The sequence below is a fragment of the Schistocerca piceifrons genome, chromosome 6 (assembly GCF_021461385.2).
Source record: "Schistocerca piceifrons isolate TAMUIC-IGC-003096 chromosome 6, iqSchPice1.1, whole genome shotgun sequence".
Taxonomy (NCBI): domain Eukaryota; kingdom Metazoa; phylum Arthropoda; class Insecta; order Orthoptera; family Acrididae; genus Schistocerca; species Schistocerca piceifrons.
This window is the reverse complement of record NC_060143.1, coordinates 331119112-331142850: the sequence shown is the minus strand read 5'-3', so window position 1 is coordinate 331142850 and position 23739 is coordinate 331119112. Positions and strand designations below refer to the sequence as shown.

Genomic DNA, 23739 nt, shown 5'->3' with positions numbered 1-23739 from the left:
TGGCACTTCATTTGAGACCACAATGATAGGTGATCAAAGCCCTGGCAAAGGATGTATTTCAGTTGTACCAGTCCAATTCTTTGTGGCTGGTTCTCACAGGTGGTGGGAGGATTGGGGTGTGAGGGAAAACTGCACAGAAGATCTGTTTGTGGAGTTGGTCTGGGGGATAGTGCCTGTCTGTGAAGGGCTTAGTGAGACCCTCAGCGTACTGAGAAAGGGAGATTTTGTCAATGAAGATATGCTGTACCTGGTTGGCCAGGCTGTATGGGAGGGATTTTTTGGTGTGTAAGGGATGACAGCTGCCGAAGTGCAGATACTGTTGCTGATTGGCGGGTTTAATGTGGACAGAGGTGTGGATGGAGCCATCAGAGAGGAGGAGGTCAGCATCTAGCAAGGTGGCATGCTGTGTTGAGGAGGACCACGTGAAGCAGATGAGAGAGAAGGTGTCGAGGTTGTGAAGGAATGAAGATGGGTGCCTTGGCCCTGAGTCCAGATTATGAAGATATCATCAATGATCCCGAACCAGACTAGGGGTTTGATGTTTTGGGAGGCTAGGAAGGTCTCCTCTAGATGGCCCATAAAAAGGAGAGTAAGTAGCAATCTGTCTTTTCCTACATTATTGATATTCCTACCTGAACTTTCCACTGTTTGATTGTTTTGAGGCTGAATGAAAAAAGACAAACACCAGAAAGAATTAAGAAGATGGAAAGAAATTGGCTTGGACACTGAATGAGAAGAGATTGTATAATCATGGATTCACTAGAAGAACTGGTGACTGTCAGGACGACCTGAGGTAGAAGAAGATACAGTTAACTGACAACATCAAGATAAATGTGTCATATACAGCTACAAAAAGGATGACAAAAAGTTGGGAGGATTGGATACTACTGAACTTGCAGAGATTGACCTATCCAATAGAAGAAAACATCATCATCATCATCATCTGGGACTGTGGTCCATAGGATGATGTTGTATTCTGTTAATACAACATTACTGGAGCACAAGTCCTTTTACACTATCATATTCTGACAATCTGTAATAAGCAGGAATATACACACATCAAAAAACGTTTTGCATCTCCCTAGTTCATAGAACTCCTGAAGATAGACATTGTCTGTGGGTATTGTATCACAGACACAGTCCCTTTGACTGCTCAGAGGTATCACTAAACATGCCCAAAGATGTAAACAACCACACATGAGCAGTGCCTATTAGACAGAGGGATTCTGACAGCCGATCACTTCGCGTCATTCCACCAGAAGGATGTAAATGGCTCATGTTGTCTGTAGTTCAACCATGCCTTGATGGTCAATACCGTGGTTCAATCACGTCCAGATTGTTACTTTGTGCCAGGAAGTGCTCTCAACAAGGGAATTTTCCAGGTGTCTCAGAGTAAACCAAAGTGATGTTATTCGGACAAGGAGGAGATACACTGAGTGAGGAACTGTCAATGACATGCCTGCTCAGGCCGCCCAAGGGCTAGTACTGCAGTGGATGACCACTGCTTATGGATTATGGCTCAGAGAAACCCTGACATCAACGCCACCATGTTGAATAATGCTTTTTGTGCAGCCACAGGATGTCATGTTATGACTCGAACTGTGTGCAATAGGCCGCATGATGTGCAACTTCACTCCCAATGTCCATGGTGAGGTACATCTTTGCAACCACGACACCATTCAGCATAATACACATGTGCCCAACAACATGCTGAATGGACCGCTCACGATTGGCATCATGTTCTCTTCACTGATGAGTGTGGCATATGCTTCAACCAGACAATCATTGAAGATGTGTTTGGAGGCAACACGATCAGGCTGAAAGCCTTAGACACAATGTTCAGCAAGTGCAGCAAGGTGAAGGTTCCATGCTGTTTTGGGGTGGCATTATGTGGGGCCAACGGACACCTCTGGTGGTCATGGGAGGCACCATAATGGCTGTACGATACATGAATGCCATCCTACAACTGATAGTGCAACCATATCGGCAGCATATTGGTGAGGCATTCGCCTTCATGGACAACAATTTGTGCCCACATCATGCACATCTTGAGAATGACTTCTTTCAGGATAACTCCACTGCTCGACTAGAGTGGCCAGCATGTTCTCCAGACATGAACCTCATCGAACATGCCTGGGATAGATTGAAAAGGGCTGTTTATGGACAACGTGACCCACCAAACACTCTGAGGGATCTATGGTGAATCGCCATTGAGGAGTGGGATAATCTGGACCAACAGTGCCTTGATGAACTTGTGGATAGTATGCCATGACAAATACAGGCATGAATCAATGCAAGAGATCATGCTACTGGGTACTAGAGGTACCGGTGTGTACATCAATCTGAACCACCACCTCTGAAGGTATCGCTGTATGGTGGTAAAACATGCAATATGTGGTTTTCATGAGCAATAAAAAGGGCGGAAATGATGTTTATGTTGATTTATACTGTAATTTTCTGTACAGGATTTGGAACCCTCGGAACCGAGGTGATGCAAAATATTTTTTGATGTGTGTATTTCAGCTGTTACTGGCATAATTTAATATCTCAAACAACTCAATGATCAAAACTGCAAAATTAGATCAGTTCATTTTTATGGTATCATGAGCAATAATTATGCTTCAGACAAGATACTTTGCATTGAGGAATTAATGATTCTGAGATACGGTCGTCCGTTTTTCAGGCAGTATCAAAAGAAGAACCAAAAGAATGCTGTGAAATTTGAGGAACTCTGAGAATGTAGTGGCATAGTATTCAAGATAGGAATCTGTCATGGTAAGTTTAGAGGAAATGGCAGAGATGATTCATGCTTCTGGAGTTCTTTTTGATATGATGGACGCATAGTAGAATGAAGGATATGAGCTATATAAGGACAAATTTTGTAACTCTGTGAACTTAAGTGTGCGGGAAAGTATGTGACAACAGAAAGGTTAGCAGAAAATCATAATGTATTTTACCAAAATTTGCTGTATTGTCTACTTTATTCATCAAAATCAGTTTCAGTCACATGTAAAGGGTGTGGACTGGATGTGGGTGAGTGGTAAGCCGATGAAGGTGAGAGTAGCTGCAGAAGTTGAAGGTAGCCAATGGCGACAAATAATTTACTGACTATCCAAGTTCTGTAGGTGCAGATACAGCATCCACAGGAGGTGGCAGCAGATGTGCTCAGTGAACTGAGGCCAGAATGGCAGGCAACTGTGCGCCAGTGTCCGTGGTTTCACCAATACATCTCGGTGATGATCTCGCTAATGGTACCTTGTTCTGCCCCAACGCTGCATCCAGAGGTGGCACTTCTGTGCTACAACTGCATGCATGCATGCACATCTAAAGAAACATTTCATCATACTTCTTACAAATGGAGACACTGCAATATCTTATTCATCTGCTGATACCAGGCTAGTGACTTTTGATTAAATGTCTCCCCTGTACAGGCATTACAGTAAGTGTACAAGTGCAGGTTAATGACACATGGACAGTGACATATAGGAGTTTAGGACTGGCTGTGAAGTGTGCATGGATATCCAAAATTGTTGAGGCAACTGTTAATGAAAAGCAGCTAATCCAGGATCGAGTCCTGGTACAGTATAAATTTTCAATTCCACAACTGGAGGTTGCTCATGCATTTTCTGTAATACAAGAATTGCATTTCAAGTGTCAATCAATCCAATGAAATGGTTTCTTATTATTCAGTTTTGTAAAAAAATATTAGATGGCTGAATAAGATTTCTCTGTTATAACAGATGTATATTTACATCTGTTTTATTTTCAAGTAACTGGAAGACGTCTCTGATCTCTATATTGTATAGAAAAAATTATTCATTCATTGATAGTGAATAAGATACCAGTCACACAGAAAGAAGTAGATGAAAAGAGAATGTTTCGAGATGTATCATCAATAAAATGAACATAATTTTTTATTACTGCCTGGAATACAATGTCTATGTTTTATGGCAAAACTATATTATTTGTATGAAATTTTGTAAGCACTATTAAGTTACTTTATTTACAGTGAGAAAATGAAAATTATGTTACACCATACCCATGCAATTCACTGTAGCTGTATCTGGTGCTCACTACTTCACATATATTTGCTGCGAATGTTTCCGTACTTGGCTTTATGTAGAAACTGATTTTGTACAAAGTAACCTGTAATTGGTGCCCATAGTCAGCTCATAAGGTATAAGAAAACTGGTAGTTGGCAGTCAATGTACTAATTTGCTGAATGAGTTCATAAATGTTGTCCTAGTTATATCTATTGCAAAAATCTTCATCAATGGGCATCTATATATCACTTTGGTCCTCCTTTACCTTGTGAAATTGTGTGAGGAACTCAACTCATTCACTGTCAGGAGGGACAAAGATTCTGATTAAGCCCTCCCTGTTGTCTAATCATGCAGAAACAGACTGTATCTATATAGTTAGTTAGCAAAACGACACTTGTCATATACCAGCTGATATGTAAACGCAGCTCAGCCTTCTACATCAGCATGACTACCACCAAATTATCAGTTAGGATGAATGGGCATAGGCAGAGGGTATATATTGGCAACTTGCAATATCCTGTTGCAGAGCATGCTCTACAACATGACATTCGTGACCTCGGCACCTGTTTCACCATATTTTCCATCTGGATTCTTCCCCCAGACACCAGTTTTTTTAGAACTCTCAGGTGTGAACTAGCACTACATCATGTCCTTGGCTCTCACTACCCACCTGGCCTTAATTTACATTAATTTCTTCCATCTCAGCTTTTCTTCACTGTAGCTACTCTTTGCTTCACTCTGTTTTAGTTTTCTACATCTTTCATTGTCTTTCCCGTCTCTTTTTCAACGCCCCCTACCACCTCTGTTACATACAATGCACTTAGCTACTCACTGTTATTAACTCTTACATGATGTTTTAGTAGTAATCTCTGTCTTGCATATTACCCTGTCTTCCACCTTTAAGATATCAGGTTTTCAAACCTCGTCTGATGCAGTCCCTAACAATCAGTCTTTCCTTCTCATACCATACTGTAATTCTCCCTGACTCATGGTTCTGGGTGACTTTCCCAAAATCTACCCCTTCTTCTAGACCTCTCCAGTCCTTTACCTTCACACTTCTTCCTTCGCCCTCAACCCTCCTACCTGAAGAAGGAGCCACTGGCTCCTAAAGCTTGCCAATCACAACAGTCTTTTATGTGTGTGTTCTGCCGCTGCTTGGTGAGTAGATTTTTTATGTATCCAATTAAGTAATTTTATCACTAATTGATTGTTTTCATTGTTATAGACAGTTATTTTCACATTCCATGCACCATGCTCTCATATTAAGTTATTAAAACTGTTAGCCAATTTACAGATGGCAATCAATTTACCCAGCATTTATAATGACTTTACCCCTATGTAAATTAATTAATTCAAAACACAGACAAAAACTACTATTGTCTATTATTTGTTTTTAATAAAAGTGTCAATTGAAATGTTATTGTTAGGTACATATTTCTCATACAACAAAAAAAACTTGTGCATTCTTTGTAAACAGCACATTATTACTGTAGTTTTAAAGAAGCACTATCCAGCAGACATTACAGCTTTTTTATGAGACAGCATTTGGACACATCATGATCTGTTTAGCTGCTTCATTTAATGTGAATACTACAATATTGTTTTGATTGATCACATGAAGTTGTTATACATTTTGGTATGTAGATACTAAATAAATGGGAATATGATTATCTTTTTCTATGCTCTCACTGAGAACTCACTTTTGAGCAATGGTTCCTTGAAGGTATATTTTGTTTCATCCTTAAATACTGGAAGCCAAAGGACACTTGTCATTGTGACATATTTTGTAACAGACATTTGTAGTCATGATGTTCATTCTGTCTCTTGACTCTTAAACTGCTGGCAGTATATCAAGTGTTCTTCTTACTGTAAGACACCATTATAATCACAGATGTAAACAAGACATCTCACTGAATTTGGTTTGTTGAGAGAAAGCTAGGGGCCACACTGTGGGAAGTCATGTCTTAGGCATTCCCCCTCACTTGCTATCTATAACTCTCAAGAGGCTTTCCATTACCATAACTGTCTAACAATATGCACTTCCCCACCCTGGTGGGTGCAAATACTTTGCATGATATTATATATCCTACAGTAATTTAGCATAAGTCACTAGCTGGCAAATTTTCTTTGAATAAAAATGTCCACAGTGCACTGCAATGAGAACTGTGACAGAACAATAGATCTTCATTCCTGTGAAACTTCTGGTTGTTGTATGTGTTGACATTTCTCAGCTGTATAACACAAGATCAAGTATTAACAAATCCTATCTGTATTAGTGAATAGCCTACTGAGGATCCAAGATCTCCTCTCTAAGGGTCTACAGAAGAAACACCAAACCTAATCTAATCTACAGCTTGTACAATCTTTCAGATATGGGCCATGTCCCATACCTCTTCTTCTCCTGTACCACACCCTCCTATGCTATTAACATTCATTGTCTTCCAAAATATTAAAAATTATCCAAACTCTCAGGTTTTGGCTTTCCCTATAGACTTTTATAAGGGCTATTAACATTCATGACATACTCATTAATCGACTACAAAGGTGCATCCTTATCACTATACCATTCCATCCAGGACTGGAACATTTGGACTCTATTCTTCCCTAAGGCTTCAACTATTTTCATCTTGCACCGAAATGAGGAATAATCTCTACAAAACTCCTTCTCACCTTCTTCTAAGCAATAATCAGCCATCCACGAAACACATGAAATATCCTGATCATTCCTTGTGCCACTCCTGCTCCCAAGCACTTGTAACATGGATCGTATCTATGCAAAACATGCAGGTGCAAGACCTACCCTTATGCAGCCATCCAACACGTACTATTCCAGTACTACAATATATCTCTTCAAAAGCACACCCATCTGTGAAAGCAGTCACACAGCATTTCATCTCCACTGAAACTAAAATATGACTTTTTATAGCACCATATCAATAATCAGATATCTGCCCTTTACATTGACCACTGCTAAGTGCCTAATGTGGTGAGGTCTACTTCAGTGACACTTTGTAGCTCATGCCGCTTAGATTATATTTGTCTTGCTGCAACTCCTGTAACATCAGCTTCACTGAATGGAGGGGGATCTATTTTTTCAAAACTCACTTATATCATCCTGTCGTTTCCAACAGTCCTTGTCCTGTTTTGGCCTCAGCACCTGTATTCAATCATTTTCCTGCTCCTTTCACCCCATTACATTCTCATCTTCTCAGTGGTCTCATTTATCCACTTTATTCTACCCTCTACTCCATGCAGCTACTCCTGTCAGTATCTGGACGAACTTCCTCTGGTGCTGCAAACCTATCTTCTCCCCTCTGGCCGGAGTGGCCATGCGGTTCTAGGCGTTACAGTCTGAAACTGAGCGAACGCTACGGTCGCAGGTTCAAATCCTGCGTCGGGCATGGATGTGTGTGATGTCCGTAGGTTAGTTAGGTTTAATTAGTTCTAAGTTCTAGGCGACTGATGACCTCAGAAGTTAACTCACACAGCGCTCAGAGCCATTTATCTTCTCCCCTTGTTTTCCCTTCCCCTCCCCTAGCCTTTGCCCTCCCTTTACACAGCTCATAGATCCATTGCTCACGTAAAAAATTTGCTCCTCTTGCACCATTCAAGTCAATCCCAACCCAATTCTGGCCCCAGCATTGACAATGTAGCCCTGTTAAAGTATGTGCACACACACACTTGTTTATGTGCCTATTGACTTAACAAAGCCCACTGTTGTGTCAATGTAATTCTAGAACTCAACATTACGTACCAAATGTGCTTAATATAATGGGCTCATGCCACTTAGAAATGAAAATGGAACACCCACCACAACGGAACCATAGAGTGGTTCCATCCAATAGCAATCATCACATGCATTAAGGCATTTATCCCACAGGAAGACATCATGATCAGTTCATGTTTCATAGAATGCAGTCAGCTGCTGACGGATCCACAACTAAACCTACTCTTGCACTTCCTTGTATGATGGAAATCGATGACCATGAATGTCTTTCTTCAGGTTGCCAGTGATCTGAGAATCACAGGGCGAAAGATCAGGCTGTTTGGAGGGTACTGCAGTGTTTCCCAACCAGATCGCTGAAGCGCAGTGTTCATTCAATTGGCAATTTGGTGGTGAATGTTATCATTTAACCATTCTACAGCATTCCTGAGAAAGTCACAGTTTCTGGTTTCTGCAAAGTGTTTTCATAGCGCTGCGTATTTATTGTGTATCCGCACTCAAAAAACATGACAAGCAGAGGGTCCCTGCACTTGTAGAAGGTCATGATAACCTTACCAGAACTTGTGTTAACAGCTTTAGATTTCATTTTGTGGGAGATGTGAGATGTTGGGTCTGCCTTTCGCCCTTGGGATGTCAGAATGCGGTCGGACAGAGTCATCATGTTGCACAATAATGCCTGCTCTCATGCTGCCCATTGGATGAAAGCTACGCTTCAGCAATTTGGTTGGGAAACAATGTAACATCCTCTATACAGCTCAGATCTTTCACCACATAATTGTCACATCCTTAGTAGCCCCAAGAATCTCATGTGGATGTCAGTTTCAGTAAGGTGACGAAATGTAGGAGTGGGTGAGATTGTAGATCCATTAGCCACTGACCAAGTTCTAGGAAACAGGAACAGATCATCTCATCTCCCAGTGGGGTAAATGTCTTAACATGTGTGGTGATTACTTTTGAATGGAACAATTCCATGGCCCCACTGTAGCAGGTGTTTAGTTTTCATTTGACTGCCTCTCATAATAAGTAACACTGTAGAATTGGGTGGCAACAATATTGCTTGCCAGAACTGTAAATTATCATAACCTATAATTATTTTATGCAAAAGAACATCTTATAATGAGTAAACTAACTGATACAAGGGTATGTGATATAAACATGTCAGGAAAAAAAGCCTGTAACTGATGGGGCCAATGACAAAGGTATCCAACTGTCATACATACAACACGTGTGTCAAGGGAGCCCTTATGAAAGTCTATAGGGAAAGCCAAAACCTGAGAGTTTGGAGAATTTTTAATATTTTGGAAGACAAATGGTGACTTGTAAATAGCCATAATAAAGTTCCAGTACTGACACTGTTAAAATCCTATGTAATACTGACTTTTAAATCATTTTTTTGAAAGAAAAACCTGCCTCACTTATTTTTACCTCTTTTCCCAAAGAGCAGAGGTGAGGTATGGAAGGGAGTCCTTGCCCCCCCCCCCCCCAAATCGCCTCCACCCCATTGCTGTCTGCATATGGGAGCTCTTGATAAAAGTATCTTCTTAATTGACATGAATCAATCTAGTGATGGTGATTTAAACCTCCAAAACACATAGTGGAAATAAAATAAATTGTGACAAGTTACAATAATTTGTAATTTCAATAGATACATAAAATCACTTATCACTTCTTTGTGACCATTTATGAATAAACATTCAGCAAATAGTGATGAGTGTTTTATATTACCTGTTGAACAGATTCAGCATCTGGAGCCACTTCAGCTTCAACTAGAAGTTCTGTATCAGCATAAGACATCAAAGGTGCTGAGAGATACAGTGATGGTGTAACTTCTTGGCTCAACTTACTTGCAGAGCCACTGGTCATTCGTAATGTGTGAATTATTTCAGGACCCTCCACACCAGCTGCATTTTTACCAGTTACTTTCACAATATAGTCCACATCCTGGACCATCTAGAGAGAATTAAAGAAGATTACACATAGGAAGTAGTAGCAACATATGGACACTCCCTCTCCCAACACACACACACACACACACACACACACACACACACACAAACACACACACACACACACACACACACACACACACACACACACACACTTTGTATTTTCCATGTATACATCTACATGATTACTCTGCTATTCACAACAAAGTGCCTGGCAGAGTGTTCAATGAACGACTTTCAAGCTGTCTCTCTACCGTTCCACTCTCGAACGGTGCACGGGAAAAACAAGCACTTAAATTTTTCTTCATGAGCACTGATTTTATTTTATTTTAGCATGATGATCATTTCTCCCTATGTAGGTGGGTGCCAACAGAATATTTTTGCAGTTGAAGGAGAAAACTGGTGATTGAAATTTCATGAGAAGATCCCGTTGCAGTGAAAAACGCCTTTGTTTTAATGATTGCCCCTCCAATTCACATATCATGTATGTGGCACTATCTCCCCTATTTTGTGATAATACAAAACAAGCTGCCCTTCTTTGTACTTTTTTGGTGTCATCCGTCAGTCCCACCTGATGCGGATCCCACACCACACAGCAATACTCCAGAATAGGGTGGACAAGTGTGATGTAAGCAGTCTCTTTAGTAGACCTGTTGCACCTTCTTAGTGTTCTGCCCTTGAATCACAGTCTTTGGTTTGCTCTACCCACAAACTACCTATGTGATCACTCCAATTTAGGTTATTTGTAATTGTAATCCCTATGCATTTAGTTGAATTTATAGCCTTCAGATTTGTGTGACATTGCATAATCGAAATTTAGTGGATTTCTTTTAGTACTCATGTGAATAACTTCACACTTTTCTTTATTCAGGGTCAATTGCCACTTTTCGCACCATACAAATATCTTATCTAAATCATTTTGCAATTTGTTTTGGTCATCTGATGACTTTACAAGACAGTAAATGACAGCATCATCTGCAAACAATCTAGAAAAGCTATTAAGATTGTCTCTTATATCATTAATTTAGATCAGGAACAATAGAGGGCCTGTAACGCTTCCTTGGGGAACACTGGATATTACTTCTGTTTTACTCAATGACTTTCCATCTATTTCTATGAACTGTGACCTTTCTGACAGGAAATCATGAATCCAGTCACACAACTGAGGTGATATTCTATAGGCATATAGTTTGGTTAGAAGACACCTGTGAGGAACGGTGTTGACAGCTTTCTGGAAATCTAAACATATGGAATCAATTTGACATCCTCTGTCAATAGCACTCATTATTTCATGAGTATAAAGGGCTAGTTGTATTTCACAAGAACAATATTTCCTGAATCAGTGCTGACTGTGTGTCAATAAATCGTTTCCTTTGAGGTATTTCATAATGTTCGAATACAGTATATGTTCCAAAATCCTACTGCAAATCAACGTTAGTGATATGGGCCTGTAATTCAATTGACTCCTACTTCCCTTTCTGGGTATTGGTGTGACTTGAACAATTTTTCAGTCTTTAGGTACAGATCTTTCTCTGAGCAAGTCAGTTGTATATAACTGCTAAATATGGACTCTGAGTACAGCTCTGTAACTCTGTAACTCTGAGAGGAACCTGACTGGTTTATAATCTGGACAGGAACCCTTGCCTTTATTAAGTGATTTAAGCTGCTTCACGACACTGAGGATATCTACTTCTATATTTCTATTTCTATATTTCTATGTACTATTTAATTAATTAACACCTGAACTCCTATTAGAAAAAGCAAATGAAACACTCAAGGATGTTTACAATTGGGCAATATGTAATAAATTAACATTGAAAAGAAAGAAAATAAACAGTGCGCACTTCAACATAAAGAGGGAACAAAATTTATCACATTAAGGATAGGTGATGAATTTATAGATGGCATAATAAGTGCAATGTCTTCAGGGACAAATACTGATTGTTGGTTAATGAGGAATGAGCACACTAACATGTTGGCAAAAAAAAAAGTAATCTGCATGTTTTCTTCATAAGGTCCTAACATGTTTGTAACAGTCAACATCTTGTGGTACGGTAATATACTATTCTTACATACACTCAGTTTTCAGCTATGAGATTCTTTTCTGGGTAAATATGGATACAAATTTTAGACTGCAGTTAGTAGTTAGGATCGTTTAGAGAACTGTTTAAAAAACTGGGTCTCTTTACTGCACCAAATGAGTACATTTACCAATATGTTGTGCACATTAGGAAAAACATTATTAAGTATTTTATTAATAGTTCCATACACAATCATGCAACAAAAGCCAGTTTGGACTTACATTTACCAAGCAACAAAAAACTCACTGCAGCATTTTTTATTGGTGAATAAAGTTGTATAATAAACATCTAAAGGAAGACTCCTAAAATACATATGTTTAAAAAGGCAGCTAAAATGTTTCTATAAGTAATGCATACTGCACAGTCAAAGATTACTTAGAGAATTCAGAGTTGTGGTTACTAATGAAAGATATAACTGCATCACCTTGGCCCTTCACAATACTATAATTCTTCTGCAACAAAATCATGTACCAGGAAGTATAATTCATTGTCATACTCCTGAGTTCAACATCTGGCTCATCAGGGTGGATGCTGACAGAGGAAAGAACATAAAGAGTCAGTTTCCTGAGTAGATGGGGTCAGTTTTCTGAACAAAATGGCTCTGAGCACTATGGTCAGTTTTCTGAACAGACTGGAGTCAGTGAAATGGGTATATCAGCAAGTTCATGGTTCTGAAGTCACCAGAGGGCCCTTGATGTGATCATCGATGAAGAGTCAAATATGTTCATATGAATATTAGGAGAAGGATAGATTGCTACTCACTGTAAAGATGAACTGTTAAGTTGCAGTTCTGCACAACGAAAAGATTTCTACCCATTATACAAGTATCTTTCAGCCAAAGCCCTCATCAGCAAAGAAAAGACACACACGTGTTCCCACAAGCAAGCACACCTCATGCACAAATGTCCACAACCACCAGCAGCTCTGACCTGGGGTTTCCATGTTTGATATCTTTATTTCAAAGAACATTGGATAAAACAGACCAACAAAACAAGGTACTGTAGTTGTTAAGTTGCTGATCACACATTCAAGAGGATGGAATTTGCTCTGTCCAGCCATTCTGATTTAGGTTTCCCATGGTTTTCCTAAGTCACTTCAGACAAATGCCAGGCTGGTTCCTTTATCATCAAGGCCATGACCAGCCATCTGTCCTATCTTCTTAAAGTTCACTTATATAATTTGTGTACATGTATATGATCTGTTATTTTCGTTGTATTGTGATGACAAATCCTATATCATTGTGGTCTGAATAATGCACCCCCGGCATTCGGCCAACAAGTGGAAGATATGTGTGAGAATAAAGATGCTTATCAGCAGATTTTGTGCCATTATCCTGGATTAAATTCCTAAAAATTCTGCAGCATAGCACAGTGTGAAAACGTTTGATACTACTAATGGCTCCCTTATTTCTATTTTATAAGAGTAAGCTATGTGTTAATGAGTTTCACACTCATCTTCCTCATTCATCACCATCAACAATGCAAACAAAAATGAGGAATTTGATACTGTTGATGGTGATCTATCCACTGGATAGAGATGTTGGCTCTTAGCACTAATCAAGAGGAGTAGGCTATTTGTCAGTGTGTGGTTCCATCCTATCTCTTCTCTGTCATCATCATAAAACAACACAAACATGACACTCCACTCCACTCAGTAATCTACATTAAATCATCAATGTTACATATCACAAAGGAAAGATTTACAGTTACTGTAAATTAAGAAGTTCTTTTTGACCTAGGCAGTTGAACACATTTCTTATTTATTAGTCTAGATGAGTACCAAACCAGTATGATTATTCAGAGATGTGTCACATTAGATGAATACTTTAACCCACTCACATAAAAACTGTGTCTTCATGTGAGATTGATGTAATGGTTTACTGGGTGTAGAAAGTGAAACATGGCTCTCAGTAAGGGCACAATTAACAACAATGTTTCATGATTAAGACTCCAGAAAGTGAGTACATAAAACACCCCTGTTCAGATACCCGACAAATGCTACTAGATCAGACAGTGAAATACTGTGCACAGAATAGAATTGTTAACTTAGCTAGAATCCTGAAAACACATCATGAATCAGTCATGCTATGAGAACATTATACTTCATGTTTTCAATGTGGTAAGATTCTTGCAAGTGATATATGCTCTATAAAATTCAGTTTGAGTATAGAGGAAAATATGTAGGAAATTCTACTTAAAAATATTCTGGCAAATATCTCACACCAGTTTTCAAATGACACATTAGCACAGAACTTTCACATACCTGATTTTGTGAATATCTTCATATATACTCTAAATAATGGAAAAATTTTATTTAGTGCATTTAGTATTATATTTTCACATTCTGTTTGCTACTATAAATGTGTTGGTCAACAGTCTTTGGAATATTGCCTCCTAAAGATAAGTACTGACAGAACTGTCTCTCTCCATGTGATTTTATAACTCTATACCTTGGCTGTGGTGATGTAAACTCGTCACAAATTAACAAATACAGTATGCTGGCAAATACAAAGTTGATCTACAGCTTTCTACAGCTGAGGTAGAATTAACATGGCGGACACAGCCACTGTCATTTAAGTACAGACATAACAATGCAGTTTTACACTTCCATTATTTAGATATTAACAGTAATTAACTGATAATGGAACATTACAAGTTCCCAAATGTTCAGTTACAACATTATGTTTTACAAAATACACAAATATGTCTCACTTAAACACAATTTCATAAAAATGAGTTTTCTACCCAAAGATTAACATAATATGTTCCGCAAACAGTTAATTCTGAATGAATTTGAATTAAATTTTAATTACATAATCATTTTAATTAGTTCAAACATTTTTACATTAAGTTGTACAAAGGCTAAACAAAGTAATATATTAGTTTTTGCATCATTTTATTGTGTATACTTCTAAGCTAATTTAAAGGTATCCTGTTGTCTTTCTGAAACTTTGAAAACAGCTATTTTACATAAAATAATTGTAGCTATTTTACATAAAATAATTATAGTGGAAAATTCAAATAATGTACTTTCAACTTTTTACAACATTTTTAAGCTCAAATAAAATTTCATGATGAATGACAAAATATGAACCATTGTTAGACACTGTAATACTCATGACTTTGTATAGTATACTACATAAACCTATGGATTGTGTACTACATTAGTCTGTTGCATTACAATGTGTAAACAGGCACACTCACTGTAGAAGCAGGAAGTTCAGTTTCATGTGTGCTAAATAAATATTCTTTCAATGTGAAGTGCTAATTCTTGTAGTTGACCCTACTCACATCACTGGTATACTGAACTATCTGCTTCCATGCACAGATGCTACTGCAGACTCTTCGACTTTAAATGTTTATTGAGTGTGGACATACATAAATCTTGGTCTATATATTATACCAAACTTCACATACATAGGGAAATTCAGTTAAGCTGTTCATCTAAATTGTTTCCAGAACCATTTAAGACACTGTAATACTATTACCTAGATGAACTGCAAGGAAGTCCTCACTAAGTGACTTTGGTCTTTTTTAATAGCTATATTGATTATTGAGCTATTGATATCACCTACATTTTTTCAAATAGAACTGTAATTATTTCCGTGCTGGTGTTATAGTAGAAGATACAAAGACAATGGTGTTTCACTCTGCAAAATCCCATTACCAGTTCTGGGGTAATTACAATGACTATAATTTAGGGTTCATCTGATTTCAACATGAAACCAATTGGTGTCTTGCACAGAAGTGTATCATTTCGTACCAACATACGAAAAATTCTATCTGTGTAATTCACATTTGTTGAGCGATGTTCAGTTTGAAAACATAAAAGTAGTTCACAAACCAAGGGAACTACATATGCTACTTCTTTATGAAGAACACAGAAGGAAGACAAAGAGACAGTTGAGTTGTACACTCAAAGGTACCCCAACAGAGAGTGTCCAACGAGAATGACAATTCAGTAAATGTGCAAAAAATTGTTATTTGAAAGGCACGAAAATCCTACATGGTTTGTAAGGCTTCAATAAGGGAAGGAGCCAAATAAATGTTCTGGCAGGCATTGTTCATAATCCACATGTTATGTTCCAGAGAAATTGTGAGTGCCTCTGGTATCAGTCAGCCAAATGTTGTTCAGTTCTGTGCAAAACAGTTTATACTCTTATCATGTTCCACTTTGCTGACAGATTACCAAAGGGACTGCAGAAGACCATGGGGACTCTGTCACTCAGTTGGAGTGTAGCATCAGGACAACAGTTTCTTTCATCAAAGACTTCTCTTTGCTAATGATGCTACCTTTACAAATCACAAAAAGCTGAATGTAAGAAATAAGCATTAGCGGGATGCTGAGAATTCACACTGGCTGAGGAAAGTTGAATACCAGAGACAATGGTGAGTGAATGTTTGGTGCCAGGTTACTCAGGACTATGTGATTGGTCCTTACTTCACTGACAGAACTGTAACGGGTAAGAGTTACACACAATATCTTACCAAAGTCTTGTTGCCCCATCAAGGGGATGTGTAACTTGAAATATGTCGATGTATGCAATGAGTATCAGACTTATTAGTCAATTGTGGCTAGGAAAGCACTTACTCAGATCCTTGCTTGTCATTGGATAGTGGGTGAAGCATTCTCTGTGGCCTGCATGTTTGCCTGATGTGACACCAATGTATTTTTTTTCCCTCAGATGGAGTCTGTTTATAAGTTAGCACTGCCCAAGAGGATCTAAGACAGCCCACTGTTGCAGCATTGAAGGGATCTCTTCAATCTCTGCAGGATCCTTCCACCAACAACTGCATGAGTGAATGAATGAATGAAAAAATGTATACATTGGACATTTCAAGTACTTGATGGCACAAATGGACTTTTAAGGAAGTGTTTATGACCACAATATTTAGTGATTCCATTTTTGTTGCCATTACTGATGTAATTTTACAATCTAAGTATGCACCTTGACATTAAACTAACGTCATAAAGTTACTATTGAACAGATGTGATTTTTCAGGCTTTCCTGAATGATCTGTTTCAAATACACTTCTCAGATTTGTCACAGAATCATACTGTGCAAATCACACAATATTTCCTTGATACAACTGTTCTACATACTCAGGTGGAGGTAGATGCTGTTGTCACTGCCACAAGGTGTGGCTGATGATAATTTTATGGGGTGTTGAAATTTATCAGGTCAGCAGCAGGCAGTGAGTTGCAATTGGAGGAAAGCTATGCTCATAGTGCCTCCTGCACATGTGTTGTGGGAAAAGACTGTGCTGCCAGATGTTCCTGTGATTAAAAGCTGAATTAAATCTCAGCACTACACTGCTTTGAGTCATGACTCAGAAGTTTTTGTTTCTTCTGTTTGCATTTAATAGCAGCCAGTGCTGGATTCCTGGACACACTTAGTTGCAAACCTGAATCCCTATTGATAAGACTGTCTGCTGTATGGATATGTATGGCCTCCTTAAAACTCATTCCCAGAGAGCTGCTGCTGAGGATAAAATTTCAGTAGCCCCATAAAACATGCAATGTCCTATGTCAAGGCAATGCTTCGCTACCGCTGATTTATCATGTTTCCCCAAGTATGTATGACAGTGGTGTTCACCACAACTTTCTTGCACATTTTAGCATGTCGCCCCAATATAAGATTTCCCACTGTGGCTTGGACCTTATATACGCCACATTCATAAGGTGTAGATCGTCTTTGATCGAACATAACAAATTCTTCAGTTTTGCTGGTGGCCAAAAAACATACTTGTTGTCTTGTCTTTTGAGGATTCTTGCTATTATTGAACACATGACACTAAAACACAGCATGAATGCCACTGCAATGGGTTCCTCTGCTTCTCATTTTACATCCCTCCCATGAACTTGTTTAGAATGGAATGGCATATCTGTCTATCAGAATAGCTATTCTGCTGGAGCACTGTTCTTAGGTGTTGTAGTTCACCAGGCCAACTGTTGGTGTCTAAAACTGCCTATGCTCTATGCACTAAAGAGCATTATACACTACCACATTATGCAGGATGATGACAGCTTGTGGCCTGCAAATATAACTTGGTGATTTGGTTTGTGGTAGATACTATGACCCAGTGTACTGTCAGCTTTTCTTCTAACCATGAGACCTAGGAATGGTAAGATATTCTGTATGGGGAGATATTCTGTATATTCAGATGAAGCAAGTTTAGATTCTGGAGAAACATTGGTAATGCTTCCATTCCATGGGGCCATACGACAAATATATTGTTTACACACCACCAGAAGCAGGAAGGTTGGAGATGTACTGACTGCAGTGCTTTTCTCTCAGAATCTTCCACAAAATAGTGGGCCACCATGGGAGACAGAGTACTTCCATGGAAATACTGTCCACTTGTTCAAAATATTGGTTATTGAATGAGAAATAAGTTGATGTAAGGACATGTTTAAAAAATGCTACAATGTCTTTCTAGAACTTGCTCCTGATTACCTATAATGAGTCATCCAGAGATACTTTCATAAATAAATGTGAAAGCTAACCAAAATATCTGATGATTGTAGCTTAAGTGTCTTCAAGTGTCCTGTGAAGTTTTCTGAATTCTGGACGTGATGGTCACTTCTGCCTAAGAGAGGTACCAACAGTGAAGTAAGATATTTAGCAAAGAAATAAGTAGGAGCTCCAATGTTGTTCACTATTGGGCAGAGAGGAGACCCATAACTGCATATCTCTGGTAGGTCTTACAATCTTGGGGGAACTGCAGCCTGTTGGTGCAGATGTTAGTGAGTTTAGTAAGTATAAAACTTTTCTTGAGAAAGACTTCTACAAGACTTTTTAGAGCTTATCAGCAGCAAGTTTGAGAAAGACATTGTGGTATTGTTTAAACATGTACTTACCTCAATTAATTTCTTATTTAGTAACCAACATTTTGAACAAGTGGATGGTGTCATCATGGGAAGTACACTGTCTCCCATGGTGAGCAACTATTCATGGAAGACTGAGAGAAAAGAACTACAGTTGGCAAGTCTCCAACCTTCCTGCTTCTGGTGATATGTAGATGATTCATTTGTGGTATGGCCTCATGGAATAGAGACATTACTGACAATTCTCCAGCATCTGAACTTGGTTCATCTGAAAATACAGTGAAGAAAGATGGAATCTTATTATTTCTGGATGTTATGTTTAGAAGAAAAGCTGTTTCTACACTGCGACATAGTGTATACTGCAAACCAACTCAGTTACACATTGTTATATTTGCAGCCCATCAGCTGACATCATCCTCCACAATGCAGTAGTGTCTTATGCTCTTTGGCATATAGAGCATATGTGATTGCAGATACTGACAGTCTGCCTGGTGAGCTACAACACCTAATAATGGTGTTCCAACAGAACAATTCTGATAGAAACATCCACCATGCATTCTGTTCTAAGCAAATCCACAAGCTCAACAACTCTGCATGCCCCATTAGGGCTGGTTATTGTGCCTCCACTGCAAGAATTTCAGCCCTCATTAACCAACACCTTCAACCAATTGCCTGTGATCTAGCCTCCCATGTCAAAGACACCAACCACTTCCTTCACTGACTCTCCACTATCCCCACCCCTTTACCTCCTGGGGCCATACTCATCTCTGTTGATGCCACCTGCCTATACACCAACATCCTTCATGCCCAGGGTCTTACCACTATTGAACACTACCGTTCCCAATGTCCTTCAAATTCCAAACCCACTATTTAATTCCTTATACACCTTACTAACGTTGGCCTAACCCACAACTACTTCTCCTTTGAAGGGAAGGTTTATTAACAAATCTGCAGCAAAGCCATGGACAACCACATGGTACCCACCACAGCCAGTCTTTTTATGGGCCATCTAGAAGAGACCTTCCTAGCCTCCCGAAACACCAAACTCCTAGTCTGGTTCAGGTTCATTGATGATATCTTCATGGTCAGGACTCAGGGTCAAGATAACCTTCCTTCAAACCCCAACACCTCTCCCATCCACTTCACATGGTCGTCTTCAACCTAACATGCCCCCTTCCTAGATGTTGACCTCATCATCACTTATGGCTCCATCTGCACCTACATCTACATCTGTATCTTCATCTACATCTATACTCTGCAAATCACTGTGAAGTGCATGGTAGAGGGTAGGTCCCATTGTACCAGTTATTTGGGTTTCTCCTTGTTCCATTCACATATGGAGTGCAAGAAGAATGATTGTTTGAACGCCTCTATGCATGCAGTAATTATTCTAATATTATCTTCATGATCCCTATGCGAACAATATGTAGGGTGTTGCAGAGTATTCCTAGAGACATAATTTAAAGCTGGTTCTTGAAACTTTTTCAGGATAGTTTACATCTGCCTTCAAGAGTCTTCCAGTTCAGTTCCATCAGTATCTCTGTGACACTCTCCCATGGATTAATCAAACCTCTTCTCTGTATATGTTCAATATCCTATCTGGTATGGGTTCCATACGCTTGAGCACTATTCTCGAACCAGGCGCATGAGTGATTTGCAAACAATCTCCTTTGTAGATTGATTGCACTTCTCCATTATTCTACCATAAAACCAAAGTCTACCGCCTGCTTTACCCATGACTGAACCTATGTGATCATTCCATTTCTATCCCTACAAATTATTACACCCAAGTATTTGTATGAGTTAGCTGACTCCAACAGTGATTCATTGATATTATAGTCATAGGATTCTACATGTTTTCGTTTTGTGAAGTACAAAATTTTACATTTCTGAATGTTGTTGTTGTTGTGGTCTTCAGTCCTGAGACTGGTTTGATGCAGCTCTCCGTGCTACTCTATCCTGTGCAAGCTTCTTCATCTCCCAGTACCTACTGCAGCCTACATCCTTCTGAATCTGCTTAGTGTATTCATCTCTTGGTCTCCCTCTACGATTTTTACCCTCCATGCTGCCCTCCAGTATCAAATTGGTGATCTCTTGATGCCTCAGAACATGTCCTACCAAACGGTCCCTTTTTCTAGTCAAGTTGTGCGACAAACTCCTCTTCTCCCCAATTCTATTCAATACCTCCTCATTAGTTACGTGATCTACCAATCTAATCTTTAGCATTCTTCTGTAGCACCACATTTTGAAATCTTCTATTCTCTTCTTCTCTAAACTATTTATCGTCCATGTTTCACTTCCATACATGGCTACACTCCATACAAATATTTCCTGACACTTAAATCAATACTCGATGTTAACAAATTTCTCTTCTTCAGAAACGCTTTCCTTGCATTGCCAGTCTACATTATATATCCTCTCTACTTCGAACATCATCAGTTATTCTGCTCCCCAAATAGCAAAACTCCTTTACTACTTTAAGTGTCTCATTTCCTAATCTAATTCCCTCAGCATCACCTGACTTAATTTGACTACATTCCATTATCCTCGTTTTGCTTTTGTTGATGTTCATCTTATACCCTTCTTTCAAGACACTGTCCATTCCGTTCAACTGCTCTTTCAAGTCCTTTGCTGTCTCTGACAGAATTACAATGTCATCGGCGAACCTGTAATGCCCAATATTTCTGAATATTTAGAGCAAACTGCCAATCTCTGCAACATGTTAAAATCTTATCAAGATCTGACTGAATATTTATGTAGCTTCTTTCAGGTATTAATTCATTACACATAACTGCATCATCTGCAAAAAGGCTGATTTTACTATTAATATTGTCAGCAAGGTCATTAATATACAATATGAACAGCAAGGGTCCCAACACACTTCCCTGGGGCTCAACTGGAGTTACTTCTACATCTGATGACAACTCTCCATCCCAGATTACATGCTGTGTCCTCCCTACCAAAAAGTCCTCAGTCCAGTCACAAATTTCACTTGATGTGCCAGCAAGTGTGGCTGAGCGGTTCTAGGTGCTACAGTCTGGAACCGCGTGACTGCTATGGTCGCAGGTTTGATCCTGCCTAGGGCATGGATGTGTGTGATGTCCTTAGGTTAGTTAGGTTTAAGTAGTTCTAAGTTCTAGGGGACTGATGACCTCAGAAGTTAAGTCCCACAGTGCTCGGAGCCATTTCACTTTATGCCCAGTATGATCATACTTTTAACAGTGAGCATAATGTGGTACTGAGTGAAATGCTCTTTGGAAGTCAAGAAGTACTGCATTTACCTGGTTACCATGATACAAAGCTTTCATTTGCCATGTGAGAAAAGTGCGAGTTGGGTTTCACATGATCGATGTTTTTGAAATCCATGCTGGTTGGCACTAATTGATATCATACTGTTCAAGATACTTCATTACATTTGAGTTTTCAAAGTTATTGGGCAGCAGATTTATGGATCACTTCTACTACCCTTCTTGTAGACAGGTATGACTAGTACCTTTTTCCAAGAACTGGGTATGGTTTATTCTTTGGGGGATCTATGACAGATTATAGTAAGAAGAGGCACTAACTCAACTGCAAATTCAGTATAGAATTTGACAGGGAGTCCCTGGAGCTTTGTTCAATTTATGATTTCAGCTGTTTCTCAACACCACTGACGCTAATAATTATTTGATTAATCTTTTCAGTCGTATGAGAATTAAATTGGGGCAATTCTCCTGAGTTTTCCTTTGTGAAGGAACCTCTGTCCACGCTAAACCCACCAACCACCAACAGTACCTGCATTTTGACATCTGTCATCCACACCACACCAAAAAATTCCTCCCATACAGACTAGCCACCCAGGGATGGTGTATCCGCAGTGACAAAAATTCCCTCTCTCAGTATGTTGAGGGTCTCATCAAGGCCTCGATTACCTACCATCATACCCTGACATGAAGGACACCCTACCTAAGATACTTGCCACCCCTCCTAAAGTGGTGTTTCATCAGCCACCCAATCTCCACAACATCCTAGTCCATCCCTATGCCACTCCCAATCCCAAACTCTTGCCACATGGATCATACCCCTGTGGAAGACCCAGGTGCAAAATCTGCCTAATCCACCCACCTAGCTCTTCCGTTTCCAGTCCTGTCAGAGGTTCAACATGCCCCATCAGAGACCAGGCAAACTTTTAAAGCAGCCATGTCATTTACCAGCTCTGGGGCAATAAATGTCATTTACCAGCTCTGATGCAGACTCCATCAATCAGTCTTTCCTTCTCATCTTGTATGGCAAGTCTCCCCTGACCTGTGGTTCCGGGTGACTTTCCGAAAATCTACCCCTTTTCCTAGACCTGTCCAGTCCTTTTCCTTCACCCTTCTTCCTTCCTCTTTTAACTCTTCTGGCTGAAGAAGGAGCCACTGGCTCCGAAAGCTTGCCAATCACAACAATCTTTTATGTGTGTGTTCTGCCACCACTTGGTGAGTAGATTTTTTATCTGTCCAATTAAATAATTATATTTTTGTTTGTAACATAAAGTAGCACAGAAGGTGTGCAAACATTATATTAATAGAAAGCACATCTATATCATCACTTTTTTACTCTTGCTATTACTGGCCAAAAATAAGTGATAGGAATATGCCCAATGTTTCTTGTTCATACAAAGAACAGGAGAGGCTGTTGCACTCTTCTCTTACACTTGGATGGCTTTTCTGATGATGCATCTTCCTTTACCACTATGCACTGATTTTCACCTAACAGGTTCTTGATCTGGTCTGTTAAATGAGTAAATATTCCATTAAGTGTATCACCTAATTAATTAATAAATATTTCATATCTGCAGCAATATCTTTCTGAATCTTTTGAATAAAGTGGGTGCTATTGATTTCCTATTTTTTTTCTAATGTGTATGTTGAATTCAACTAATGAAATGATTGCAATTAAAGGAAGTCATCACATTTAATCATCAGATTATAACAATACAGCCTTCCCATATGTATATATATATATTTTCATCATGATAGTTACCCGACAATTCAGTGCTTCCTAAGGCCTTGTATGTGTGTCTTTATATATATCATGCTGTCCTATTTGATAAAAAAACTTCATATTCATTGCGAAGGCATATGGAATGTTCTAGA

General features: G+C 39.1%; 1 protein-coding gene across 1 annotated transcript in view; it reads right to left on the bottom strand.

Moving 5' to 3' along the window:
• The window catches only part of LOC124802759, a 428511-nt gene that overhangs the window by 268311 nt on the left and 136461 nt on the right, over positions 1 to 23739 (bottom strand). The window contains exon 12 of the mRNA XM_047263751.1: positions 9493 to 9717. Within this exon, the coding sequence (XP_047119707.1) occupies positions 9493 to 9717 (225 nt within the window). The remainder of the gene's footprint in view (positions 1 to 9492; positions 9718 to 23739) is intronic.